The sequence below is a fragment of the Microtus ochrogaster genome, chromosome 22, assembly GCF_000317375.1.
Source record: "Microtus ochrogaster isolate Prairie Vole_2 chromosome 22, MicOch1.0, whole genome shotgun sequence".
NCBI classification, from domain to species: Eukaryota; Metazoa; Chordata; class Mammalia; order Rodentia; family Cricetidae; genus Microtus; species Microtus ochrogaster.
The window spans coordinates 215,708-229,769 of NC_022023.1; the positions used below are offsets into that span (position 1 = coordinate 215,708).

The window sequence follows — 14,062 nt, forward strand, 5'->3', positions numbered from 1 at the left end:
AATTGTGTCTCAAGAGTTCTGAGGAGTCAGATAATACATTTAAAGTACTTAGAGGTGATTGATAACCTCAGAAGATTTGGCAAATATTATCTACTGTTGATACGAGTGTTGATAGCACAATTCCCACTGCAGAAATGGTTGGGTGAGTCTGGTTCTCGCTGCTTTTTTCTTACTTCATAAATTCCAAATTTCGCTATTTGAAAGAAGACCAGAAGTCACTAGCAGACATGATCTCACACTTTATCTAAAAAGTGTTTAGGATTCTATGAATTGACCTTGCACACATTTATTTTTCTCATCTGTTTTTAACCATATGAAAATATAAGTAGCATGAGTGCAGGGGCATTGTCTATGTTGTTCACTGCTCTAACTCTGTTACTCAATGTGGCAGCTTTAGATGTGATTTTAAAAGATTTAAATAAACAAGACACTGCTTTTAATATTTTTGTCATAGTTTCCTGATGGGCACCTAATGATTATAAATCATTGACTGAATTTGACAGTTACTGACCTTAAGTCTATCTTTTACTTGTTTGTAATAACTTTAAAATGTGGAAAAATTAAGGAGATTTGACAGAATTTTGTTTCATAACTTTATAGTCAAACTATGGATTAATTTTTGGCCTGGAAGGTTTTACTACCACCACAGAGCAATCAGTAATTCCCATAACTAGCAAACACCTCCCAGGGATAAACAGCGGGGGATTCAGCCTCTAAAATAAAAGCTGTCCAGGGTGTGGATAAACCAGTAGGCTAGGAATAATGACAATTTAAGGAGGGCTTAGGGTAAAGTTTATTCTTAAGTTGGAGACAGACTACAATGTATATAGAAAAACAGGGAAGCATTGTTGTTTTATTGTACTTAAAAGGAAACCTGTGGGATAAGACAAGTTTTCTTTTAGTTCTATTGGTACCTTGAATTATGATGGTGGTTCATTGTTAAAACTGTTTGTAACTGAGCAAAACCTGTACCTCCTCTCTCTCTTCTTTTCCTTCCAGGCAGCCATCATCAGTAGAGTACAGTGTAGGATTGTCGCTCTAGATCTTCGAAGTCATGGTGAGTATAGCTTCTCGTGGCTGCCGACCCAATGCAGTTACCCAGCCCCTTAATAAGCCCAAACGGCCTCAATGTTAGCTGACACAAATGAACCTGCTATACCCATTTGGGTCTTTGGGGAGGAATCCTAGCATGTAGGTAGACTACCATAATTATCCTCTTCAGAATAGCTAACCATAAAGACTTGTCTAGAATTTAGAACATCCTTGCTAAATCTATCCTTACAATATATAAAGTCCCCATTCCATTACTCCTGATTTTGTGATTCCTATCACCAAAAATTTTATCTTAAAATTATTTTATTTTTAGGAGAAACTAAAGTCAAGAATTCTGAAGACCTGTCAGCAGAAACAATGGCAAAGTAAGGAAGCAAACTGATTGGTTACCATCTATCCAGCCCCAGTTGTTATGTATTTTAGACCCTGTCTTCCTTCATACACTAACAACTTTCATAGAGAGTATCTAACTCAGTTAATGTGTGTGTGTGTGTGTGTGTGTGTGTGTGTGTGTGTGTTTTAAAAAGTGTAAGTCCAAGGTGTTTTCTTCTGTCTTTATGAAGCCGCCTCTTTACATTGGCTTTGGTGGAGGTCGTGTGGTGCAGCACCAGCAGGTCTAAATTCGGTCCTTCCAAGCTTCACGAGATCGATTCCTGACAGCTCACATAGTAATGCAGCTTGACATAGAGTTTGGGGAGCACATAAGCATCGAAGACACGTGCTTCAGATATGTCCCTGGTGGTAGTGGCCTCTACAGTGTTCCAAATGATGAACTTCTTAATGGCCCTGTCATTGGGCATGCAGCTCATGCAGCAAATTGCGTATGCCACGGCCCTTTTTGGCACAACCATTGTTTCTCCTTCTTTTGGTCATCTTGGAGCCAAGTCCCAAAAGAGCAATGTATATTTTAAGGTGTGGAATTTGATGTCTTCCAGAATATTTTATTTTATTTTATTTATTTTATCCTTACCTACTAAAATTTTGTAAGAATTGTGAATTATTCTGGAATTTATATATTGATATTGGTTTTAAATTTTAACCTTTTTTTAAAAAATATTTACCCCCAAATAAAAGAGTCATAACCACATGGCTTGAGATTAATTAATTGAACCTCTAGTCCATGTCTATCTGTGTGTAAGTATACACACACACACATCTTTACATAGGAATGAGCCTGCAATATTTTTTCCTGTTTGTCATATTGATAGAGAAATACTACTTGATTTTACTTTTCTGAAACTCTGTATAAATCTCCTACATTACTTTTTAAATTATTTTTACTTTGGTGGAAGCACAGTGAGATTTGGTAGACCCAATGAGTTTAATTTGGCTGTATTTACAGTTGGTAAATTTGTCTGAGTTTCTTACATGTAGAGTTGTAGTCAGGCCCTTTCAGACAAAGTGGTTGAAAAATCACATTAGATGACACAGAAAGCTCATAGGGCATGATGGGTACTTGCCTCCATTCCTGCATCACTGGGACCACAAATTTGGTGGATTCATAAAGAATAGTGGTTTATTTAGGCTCAGAGTTCTAGAGACTGGAAAGTCAAGAGCCTAATACTCGTCCTGGATGATAGTATGGTGGAGTATTCCACATGGAAGACAGCTGTGCGCCAGAGAGAGCACTCTTTATACCAGGTGCTTCACTCATTGATCTGTGCAGGGTTAATCCACTCTTGAGGAAAACCCCTTACGACCCAGTCACTTTTGTAAGTCCTAGAACAAAAGCCGGTAAGAATGAACACTTGATATCCTTTTAGTTGTGAACACAATACTTAACTTTTATCAGTGCTTGTTCTTCTAACAGATACACTACAAACTTGCAAATAATAATACTCCATAATTAATATATGAATTTGAGAGAGAGATTCAGTGATCCTAGCAACACTATTCAGATTGTAGTTTTTGCTCCCACTACTATCACTTTGTCTTTCCAGGGTGTCTTGTCTTTAGAAGCAATGCTGCTGTGAAGGAAGCTTTGATTTTTTTTTTTCTGAGTCTTTTCTTTTGAACAGTCCTTTAACTTTTGGATAACTGTTTTACATTATCTTCTTACTCATTGCTTAAAGTATCTCTTACAAATTGTCCTCTGACTTCCATGTGTGCCATGATGTGTGTGTGTGCGCACTCACACACATGCACACACAGACAAATGTAAAATAAACAAACTGAGGCTGATAGTAATCTTATTATCTTAAACCTTATTGCATTATACATGGGAAAACAGAAGCTTAGAGTAAATTATTTCTCTAATTTTGGCAAACTTAGGTTGAATATATGTTTATATGAATGTACTAGATGTGTAGGATGATAAAAGGGTGATATAAAAAAGATCAGAAATCTGGGGTTCTTAGTCCTTATCCTGCCAATTATCTGGAGAACGGGGTGTGTGGCTCTGCATGGGAACCAGGAGCCATGTAAGCAGGCTCACATGGATGTGTTTGGAGAGTGCCCCACAGATCTTTTCCACTTCCCACAGCTATTAGTTAAAATCTTTGGTGTCCTCCTCCAGCACTCTAAGATTTCTCTCTTTGCAGAGATGTTGGCAATGTGGTTGAAGCCATGTACGGGGACCTCCCTCCTCCAGTCATGCTGATTGGGCACAGCATGGGCGGTGCCATTGCAGTGCACACAGCATCAGCCAACCTTGTGCCCAGCCTCTTGGGCCTCTGTATGATTGATGTCGTGGAAGGTGAGTTTTCTAAATACTAACCAAATCGAATTCAGGAATTTATAAGAGACATTCTGGTACATTATTCTCAGTTTTCACTCATCTTAAAGTATGAACGCGTCTTTGTACCTTTATAGAATTATACAACCATTTTCTCTTACCAGAAACTTTCAGTAACACCTTTTTATGATTGTATAATATTTCTAATCATATGTGTGTCTTTTAGTTTTTAACAATTTAGAAACAAACCTCTTTTTCTGACTTACCCTGAGAATCTCACTGCTACTTATACAGGTAGCCGTCCTGTTCACTGGGTGCCTCATAAGGAGTGAATACCAGTCAGGAATTACTGAGAGCCATAGTGGAAGCTGGTTTGTGTTGTTCTTCAGAATGTTCTTAAACTCTATCTTTATTTTACCCAAGCATCATTGAATTCTGCTATTACCAGGAGCAAATAATGGAGAGTTGACTCAGAATATCTAAGATAAACAATTTAAAGGAGGACAGATTCATCTGGCCCCCGGTGTCAGAGGTTTTGGTTCATGGTTGGCTGGTCCATTGCTTTTAGAAGATGGTGAGTCGGAGCATCACACAGAGGGAGACTAGGAACAAATTGTTCTACCAGAGCTTGCCCCCAGTTACCTGCTTCCTCTAAGTAGGCCATGCCTCCAAACAGCCTATTCAGTATGCATTCGACAGTGGATTAATCTATTGATGAAGTTAATGTCTTTATTACCCAACCACCTCTCGATGGTGCAACCAGCTGAGGGCCAAACCTTTCAGGGAGGAGTCTTCCTGTGTAAGCAATACCATTCCGTCATTGTGGATATGAGAGTAATATGAGTACTGTTCTCTTGATGATACAGGCATAGACAAGGGTTTGTAGGACTCAGATGGCACAGGAAATCATCTGAAAATTAGCTGCCAGAATTCCACAAAGCTAGGAAGCTTCTGTATAGAAAAAGAAACTATCACCAGGGTGAAGAAGAGATGACCTTCAGAATGGGAAAGGATCTCTGAAAGCTAGTTCATACTGGGGATTCATATCGTGTGTGTGTGTGTGTGTGTGTGTGTGTGTGTGTGTGTGTGTGTGTGCGCGCGCATACGTGTGTGCAAACTTTAACACCAAAAAGTAATATCATCTAATCAGTGAATGGAGGAAAAAAGTTCTCAAAAAAAGAAATACAAATTGCCAATAAAGAATTTTAAAAGTGTTCCATATTCTTATCCACTAAGGAATTGCAATTTAAAGCTGTTTCGAGATTCCACTCACTCCAGTCAGGGGTGTTGTCTGTCATTAATAAAACAATTGATTACATGCTGTTAAGAATATAGGGAAAGAGGGACTCTTTCTTTTCTGACTGGAATGTAAATTTGTGTAGCCACACTGGAAGTCAGTATGGAGGTTCCTTAAAAAATTGGGAATAGAACTATCATGACTTAGCTCTACCTTGTGGATATATACCTGAAGGACTCCCAGTCAGCAGCCCAGAGACACTTGCACATCCATATTTTTAGCTAGTTCCATGGAATTATCCTAGATGTGCATAATAGATGAATAGATAAAGAAAATGTGGCGCATATGCACAATGAAACTTTATACAGTCTTAAGAAAAATGAAATAATGACATTTGCAGGAAAATAGATGTAACTGGAAATCATGTTAAGCAGAATAAGCCAGATTCAGAGAAATATCACATTTTCCCTCATATGTGGAAATGAAATTTAAAATTGTGTGTGTGTGTGTGTGTGAGAGAGAGGGGGGTGGGGAGGAAGCTTTCTTAAGGGGTGAGAAAGGGTAACTTGGATTATATATGATAGGAAAGCAAAAGAGTGTGCTTAGCTGTGGGAAGAAAGAGAAGTGAGGCATGAAAGGAATAGTCAGGGAGGGGAGCAATAGAGAACAAGGAATAATGACATATACACCATGAAACCCAGTATTTTGAACAGTAACCTAAAAAGGAAAAATAAGTACTTAGTAGAATTGCAAAGCAAGAAAACAAAAAAAGTTTATTGATGTGGTTAAAATTTTTGTTTAACATCAGGTACAGCCATGGATGCACTTAACAGCATGCAGAATTTTTTGCGTGGTCGTCCTAAAACCTTCAAGTCTCTGGAGAATGCTATTGAATGGAGGTAACCCACAAGTCTAAACGGTCTCAATTCCAGATGTTATGTTTTAGCCTCCCCCCCCCTCAAGTACTGAGAGGCAGAAGGTGACTTTCCAAGCCTTTCTGTGATAGTATGTAAGGAAATAGCTTTGAAGCAGAGTGTTTTTCAGTGTTTCCTAATTGCCTCAGACATCTGCAAAGTGTATCTGGCTAATACAGCATCTCCTAGGATGTTAGTAATTACAGGCCATCATCTGCTGTCCAGCTGGTTCTGCCCTCTCTCCCTAAAGCTCCATGGTTCTAGATTCGCTTTCTGTGTCTTACAGTGGTGAAGAAATAGCAGGTGCAGGTTCTGTTCTCCAGAACAATAGGCCAGGAGTTCTGCTCACTAGAATTATTTGGATTTGTGGGGAAAACAAAACAAAACAAACAAACAAAAAACTTAAGTCGTTTTTATAAAAAATTGCTGGCAGAATTGCCTATGGCTTCTGTTGAAGGGTCTCATCATTGAATATAACTATTAGTCCAATTGATAATTTTATAAGTCTGTGTGAAACTTACTTCATGCTAAAGAATGAAGATTCAAAGATGAGTAGAACACTGCTGCCCTCTGCAGAAATAAGTCTTAGGATGAAAGTTCCTGCACTCACTGAGCCATCTCTTCAGCCTCAAACTTACTTTATAGCAAACCTCCTTTTTTTTTTTCATTTATGTGTGTGTGTTAGAGAGAGATAGAGAGAGAGAGAGAGAGAGAGAGAGAGAGAGAGAGAGAGAGAGAGAGAGAGAGAATTGCCAATAAAGAACTGTGTGTGGGTACCCACAGAGACCAGAAGAGGGATCTGATCCCCTGGAGCTAGAGTTAAACATGGTTTTCAGCTGCCTGACATGGGTGCTTTGGTCCCTTGGAGGGCAGCAAGCACTGTTTAACCTCTGAGCCATCCCTTCAGCCCAGCAAACTGATTTTTTTTTTTTTTTTTTTTTTTGGTTTTTCGAGACAGGGTTTCTCTGTGGCTTTGGAGCCTGTCCTGGAACTAGCTCTGTAGACCAGGCTGGTCTCGAACTCACAGAGATCCGCCTGCCTCTGCCTCCCGAGAGCTGGGATTAAAGGCGTGCGCCACCACCGCCCGGAGCTGATGATATCTTAAAGGCCCCACCTCTACTGTTGCAGTGAGAATCCAGTTTCTAGGGAATGAGCTTTGGGCTCCCATTCCAACTAGAGCAACATATAAGGCCATGTAAGCTGTCGTCTGCCACCAGCCCGGCTCTGTCACAGTCCTCCTACTGACCCACTCCCCAGGGCCTTCAGCTTCTCAATGAGCCGGCTGTCCAGCTGTCTGCTGTGCTCTGCTGTGCCCTCTCTTTGTGGCTGACTTCTCCCGTTCAGACCTGGGTGTAGTAGAACATGGACAGGCTTCTCAGCTTCCTCATTGGAAATAAAGCACTTCTCTGAACATGTCCTGCCATATCAGTGTTATCTGTGTGCTTCTGTGCTTCTCATGCACCCTCTGAGAAGCTGCGGTTTCTTTACTTACACTTGTAATAGTTAGGTGAAGAGTGGCAGTTGTCTGTTCAGTAGCACTTGGTGACTGCAGCTTTCTGTTAGATCCCATAGAACCTAAAGTACTCTTTCCTGGTATTGTGCTGTGCTAAGTACTGAATAACCTCTCTCCTTTCTCTCCTAGTGTGAAGAGCGGCCAGATTCGAAACCTAGAGTCTGCCCGAGTCTCAATGGTCGGTCAAGTCAAACAGTAAGTCTTTTATCTCTTTGCCTGGTTAGAGGATGAAAAACAGGAGAGAATTAGGGCTCCTTTGTTCCTGCACTTCATTATTTTAGATAAAATTACAGTGAGTTCTGTTAGTCTAGCATGGAGATAGTTTTTCTAGTTGTTTTTCTGTTTGGTTTTTAGAAACCCCAAAGCCCGGTAGTGTCTTCTTTAACTCCTGGATTAAATTAGCACATCTCCTGTTGTTAGAGTGTGCATTCCAGTGAGTACACATTTAAACTAAGTGTCCACACCAGTGTTCCTGTGTCACTGAGCCAAACCCAGTATGAAACGCAAACCCAAGTATGAAATTATGGCAGAGTTAGAGTAAAAGCCAGATTTAGAGGCTGAGAGCTGAAATTACTTAACCTAATTGATCTTTCTTGGTGGATTTACATGAGTCCTTTGTAAAATAACCACAAAATAAACGTTAATTGAAAAGACATTATCCACTAGGCCAGACAGGAGTGTTGGTAAAAAGGGTAGTGGCATCATGGAATGCTTGTCATCACTGGGGATTGTGTATTGTGTTTAATGTGCACAGTCTTGTTGGTAAGATCTTGAATTTCTGAAAAACTATGTCTTCATGTAATTTAAGGAACCCTAATGTGATCAGTGCCCATTTTTAGTGCTCTAACTCATGACCTGTCTTGTTTACATGCCTGTTAACTTCCCATAACCTCAAATATTATAAAGCAAACTCCCCCCAAATCTGAGTCTTTCTGTAAGAATTTATTATGCTCTAGAGAAATAATAATAACATTATTACACCTAAAAAAATTAGAATTTAATAGCATCAATTAATTAATCTAAGCAATAGTCTTTTCTTGTTTCAAATTTTTCTAAATTTTTTGATTTACAGATAATAATTTGTATGTGCATATGTACTTGGGTGTTGTATAATACTATTTCAATATCATGTATATTTTATAATGATTAATTTAGGGTAATCAGCATATCTATAACCTTGAAAATTCTTGGTGAAATCACTCAAAATCTTGTTTTCTGGCCTTTTTGAAACATGCACTACATTATTGTTAGACTTAGTTGCCCTGCTATTTAATTCGTAAGCTGAAAGTGAAAATCGAGATAAGCATGAGCAGTCTGCTGATGCCCTCTTGAGGGTCTACTTTCTCTCCCTCTCTGCCACACTGCTTGGTAGATTTTTGAGGAAACTAGTTTGCCATGCCTCTAGCTGCCTCCAGGCCTTAGAACCCATAATAACACCTGTCTATATATTTTTCCATTGAGTTTTCTCTAAGAGGAACCATGGGACCAGCTGTTCATATAATAGTGATTGTTCTAATTATATAGTAAAGAGGTTCCATTTGTATCTTTGTTGGCTTACTTAATTTCTTTTAGATTTGACAGTTTGATATATGTATATAAAGATTATAGTCATTTTCACCCCTTTTCATCCACTCTCATTCCCTCCTACTGAAACTTCCTGCCAGCAAGTCTCCCTTCTACTGTTGTTGTAGGAGGCCGTTTGTTTGTTTCCCGACCACCACAGGCTCTAGGACCACGGGGTGGGATCCATCCTCACCACCTCAACTGTGGGTAGCACTGGGTAGCTTATAAACCCCTTTTATCTGAGTGAAAGCTAAATCTGCCCAGGTAGGGGTGCTGAGCCCTGGGCATGGTCTCAGCTACTTTCCTCCCAACCTTGGGCGGACACATAAGCATTCGCACCCAAAGTGGGTGGCAGGCATCAACCCCAGAAAAGAGCCAGAGTTCATGCTGGCAGCATGGACCAGGAAGCCATTTCAAAACCACGTGGTTTTTTTGTTTGTTTTGTTTTGCTACTACTGAATCAGGAAGATCTCTCTTAAAGGAGTTTCAGCATGCCGCCCGCAAGCATAGCCCCTCTGAAAAAAAAATGAGGCTAAACTTTGTATTTTAGTGTCTAGAATTCCTTTCCAAGCCCTCTCAAGTTTTATGTAGATTTAATCAGCCACGTTGGTGCGCCAATTTATTGTAGAGTCCATTTTTTATTTCCCGGACGCCCAGACTCCTGAAATAACCACACAGAAACTACTAATTAAATCACTGCTTGGCCTATTAGCTCTAACTTCTTATTGGCTAGCTCTTACATCTTAATTTAACCCATTTCCATTATTTTATACTATACTACGAGGTTTGTGGCCTACCACAAGGTTCGACCTGGTGGCTTGCGTCTGTTTCTGGCATGAGATCCATGGCTTCTCCCTGACTCTGCCTTCTTTCTCCCAGCATTCAGTTTAGTTTTCCCTGCTTAGCTCTATTCTGCCCTACTCTGCTATAGGCTCAAAGCAGTTTCTTTATTAACCATTGGTATTTGCAGCATACAGAGGGGAATCCCATATCATACTCTCATGTTTTATTGTATAGAAACGCCATTTTTTAAATTTATTTTTAAATTTAATAAATTTAAATTTATTTTTATTTTATTTGCATTGGTGTTTCCCCTGCATGTATGTCTGAGTGAGGTTTCAGGTCCCCTAGAACTGGATGGAGCTACAAACAGTTGTGAACCACTACGTGAGTGCTGAGAATTGAGCACAGGTCCTCTGGAAGAGCTGTCAGCCCTTAACCTCTGAACCATCTCTCCAGCCCCTAGGATACCATTTTTAAGAAGAAGGAAAGATATTTGGATTGGATGTTCAAACATGCAGGGTTCTACTGGCAATGGTCATTGTATTTGCCAGTTTCTATATGGTAGCTATTAACACAGGACTTGTTCTGATGTAAGTAAGGAGCTTCTTTGCTTTGGGGTTTGCTGGGACTGAATTTGCATTCAGCCTTACACACTTATAACGTTTGTCTTAATTCTTCAGGACTACTTCATAGAATATAAAAATACCAATAAAATCTCCATCACCAAGTCCCAGAAAATGACCATCACCTTTTTATGGGTTCTTACTGGTAAAAGATTAAGATAATTTGACAAGACATTCATCAAGTATTTTTTTTTTCCCGATCTAGGTGTGAAGGAATTACAAGTCCAGAAGGCTCCAAGTCCATAGTAGAAGGAATCATAGAGGAGGAGGAAGAAGATGAAGAAGGAAGTGAGTCAGTAAACAAGAGGAAAAAGGAAGATGACATGGAAGTGAGTGAAGGTCTCGTCCTTGGAAAGACAGAGGGAGGAGAGGAAAGAGAAGACAGCTTAGTTATTATCAGATTACAGACTTCAGGGGGCAGAGACCCTGTGGCAGAGATTGTGAGGTGGTAGACACTAAGGCTGGGCTCCAGTTAGAACACGAGACTTACCCTATGTGTGCCCATCAGACTACTTCCTCACCAGACTCCTCCTCACCTCTGTAAAGGTGTTCCTGTGGGTTCTCTAAGGGGAAAAAAATCTCAGTTCCAGCCTGTATCCTGTGACTTGCTCTTTCCATCTTCTCAGGCTTATCTCCTAGAACAAGCTTTCTGGCCCTAGTGTCTGTCAGTCCATCTGTGTTGTGGACTTACAGTTAGTTATATGATGCAGTGTAACACTTGGAGTTGTGCATCTTAAGTCCTATAATTGAGCCACATTTAAAGATGCTGTGGACGCCTGGCACTCAGTACTGACTCCTTTGTCCTCTAATTACATAGAAATCATTTCCCACACAAACATCATGTTCAGCTCATGTCACTACTGCCTGGCTTTTAAAGTATTTTTTTTTCTTCCTGCCATCCTTGAGATCTCTGGTCAGAATTATGCTTTATACTACTTTAGAATTTACAAATATATAAATAAGTTTTCATCTCCTTGGGCCTTGTAACACATTGTAGGATGAAAGAAAAGTTTTCTATCATATTACAGCATAGTAGCATCTTAACTCCTAAATTAGACTTGGGAGTCTGAGGCAGAGGAATCACAACTTAAGGGCCACTTGGACTGCAGAACCACGGGCAGATGCCACCACACCGAGCTCATGGTTACATATTGTCTGTTGCTGTGGGGCATCTTCTCATTGCTCATTGCCTAGCTGGGTATGCATTCTCCTTTATGTGACCGTATGTTTAATTATCTCAGCACTGTGTGTCCCCTTTCAATTCTCTTGATGCTCTCAGCAGAGGTCATTTGACCGTGTGTCTCAGTGTTCATTTCTGGGACCTGTGTTTCCGCTGTGTATCTTTAATGGCAGTACCAAACTTCCTTGGTTTTGTGGTTCTTAAGGCCTCACACACAACCTCTGTCACTGAGCGATACCCCCCTAAGTCCCAAACTTTTAATTACTGCAGTTTGTAACAGTTTTGAAGTCAAGAAATATGAGTTCTCCAATTTTCTTCCTCTTTTGCAAAGTTGATTGTTTATTGAGAATCATATGTAATCTTAGACAATTTTAGGATCATTAAAAATGTCTTTACAAAATAACATTTAAACTCAGATAGGGATTTCCCTGACTCTGTGGTCACTTTGGGTGATGTGGACATCTTAGTCAGCACTGATCTTCAGTCCACTATGTCATTGCATGTCCACACCAGGTTTTCGTGTCGCATTCAATGCAGCATCCTAATCACTTATTTCAGTTCCAATATCTAACCTGTTTCCATGACACAGGAAAGCATGGGTGCTCTTACTAGTTCACTAATATTTGATAATACATTGTATGCCCATCCCATTGTCAAGGGAAGACAGATGATGACATTTTCCTATTTGTCATATTGCCTTAGAATTACCGTTACTATCATCATCGTAAATCTGGAATGAGATAAATACTCTTTTCACACACGTCAGCTTGTTCTTTCCTATGGTTTGTCATATTTGTCTGATAGTGATCCTGGAGAGGATGCCAGTTTGTGCTTTTTCTTTCACTTAGGTTTTTTTTTTTTCTTTTGTTTTGTTTTACTAGAGTGTGGTCTTTGTCTATGTTCTTTTGTTGATATGCCCTTTTTACTCACTGGTATAAGAAAAGTTCTGTCTTGGATCAATAATTAACTGCCTTTTTGATCTTAAGAAAATTTCCTAAATTTACCTAAAGTAATAGAAGTTGTTGGGTATGTGTGACTGTGTCTGGAACACCAGCCAGTTGGGAGGTTGAGGCAGGAGGCTCATGTGAGCCAGAAGAAAACAAAGTAGAGGTTACAGCAGCCTGCAGCGCTGTATGAAGGGTTAGTGTACCCTCAGCTGTAGGTCAGTGGGTTCTTGATAAGTGCTGGTTCCTCCTTCCTTCCCACAGACCTGCTTTCTGTCCTACTCCTCACCCTCACCTTGCTTTTACTCCTGCAGACCAAGAAGGACCATCCGTACACCTGGAGAATTGAACTGGCAAAAACAGAAAAGTACTGGGATGGCTGGTTCCGGGGCTTGTCCAATCTCTTTCTTAGTTGTCCTATCCCTAAATTGCTGCTCTTGGCTGGTAAGTGTGTGTGTGTGTGTGTGTGTGTGTGTGTGTGTGTGTGTGCGCGCGCGTGCGCGCGCGCGCGCACATGCACTGTTTGTTTGGCTGAAATAATCAAATACTATAGATTGGATAGCTTAAAGAACTGAAACCTCTTTTCTCACAGTCTGGGGGCTAAAAGTATAAGATCAGAGTACAGTCAGGCTAAGTTCTCAGAAATCTCTTCTATTCGCAGACCTTCTCTCTGTGCTTTCATATGGCCGAGAGAAAAAGAGACAGCTTTCCTGGTGCCTTTTGCAAGGACACTAATCTTATTGTCTCAGAGACCCCCACCCTTACAACCTCATTTTGCCTTTTTGTAGACCCCATCTTCAAATACACTGGGGACTGGGGGTTCATCATGAATGGTGGGGACAGTTCAGTCCATAGAAGTGTGAGTACTGCCATCTAGATGTGAGCTCATTAGAACTATTAATATTAACAAATATTAATATTAACAACTTTTAAAGTGGAGAACCATCCTTATTCCCCTAGCTTCTCCGTATACAGTCCTAAACCTAACGGGGTATGAAAGCTCTCCAGTGGTGCATGACATTGGCCTAGCCTTTGTGCCTGGTGAGCCCGACTCCTGGAGCTACAGACAGTGCTGTAAAAACACTCTGAGTACTGTGAGAACTGAGACAGTAAAATCCTGTTGTCATATAAACATCTTTAAATGAGCATGATTGGAGTTGGGGTTAAGAATATTTGTTATTCTTGGAGAGAACCCTAATTTGGTTTGCACAACCCACATAGTGGCTCACAACCATTTGTAACTCCAATTCTAGGGTATCCAACACCCTTTTCTGACCTCTACAGGTGTCAGGCACATATGTGGTACACATATATACATGCAGGCAAAATACTCACATACAGAAATAAAGTAAGTAAATCACAAAACAACAACAACAACAAAACCATAATTACCCAGAAATTGGAAACTGAAAAATCTTATCTGGTGAGAATGTGCCCGTGGGAATCACAATTGAAGGTGCAGTGGGCAACCAGGACTGTGTGCGTCTTGATTGAGGGCACAGTGGGGAATCAGGACCCTGTGCGTCTGGATTGAGGTTGCGGTGGGAATCAGGACCCTGTGCATCTGGATTGAGGTTG

At 40.3% G+C, this 14,062-nt stretch overlaps 1 protein-coding gene across 1 annotated transcript in view; it reads left to right on the forward strand.

Annotated features, from left to right (window-relative positions):
• Ppme1 (protein phosphatase methylesterase 1) overlaps nucleotides 1–14,062 on the forward strand; it is a 44,682-nt gene that overhangs the window by 25,780 nt on the left and 4,840 nt on the right. The window contains exons 4-10 of the mRNA XM_005357501.2: nucleotides 1,000–1,057; nucleotides 1,367–1,418; nucleotides 3,594–3,748; nucleotides 5,773–5,863; nucleotides 7,521–7,586; nucleotides 10,566–10,689; nucleotides 12,799–12,928. Coding sequence (XP_005357558.1) covers nucleotides 1,000–1,057; nucleotides 1,367–1,418; nucleotides 3,594–3,748; nucleotides 5,773–5,863; nucleotides 7,521–7,586; nucleotides 10,566–10,689; nucleotides 12,799–12,928 — 676 coding nt within the window. The remainder of the gene's footprint in view (nucleotides 1–999; nucleotides 1,058–1,366; nucleotides 1,419–3,593; nucleotides 3,749–5,772; nucleotides 5,864–7,520; nucleotides 7,587–10,565; nucleotides 10,690–12,798; nucleotides 12,929–14,062) is intronic.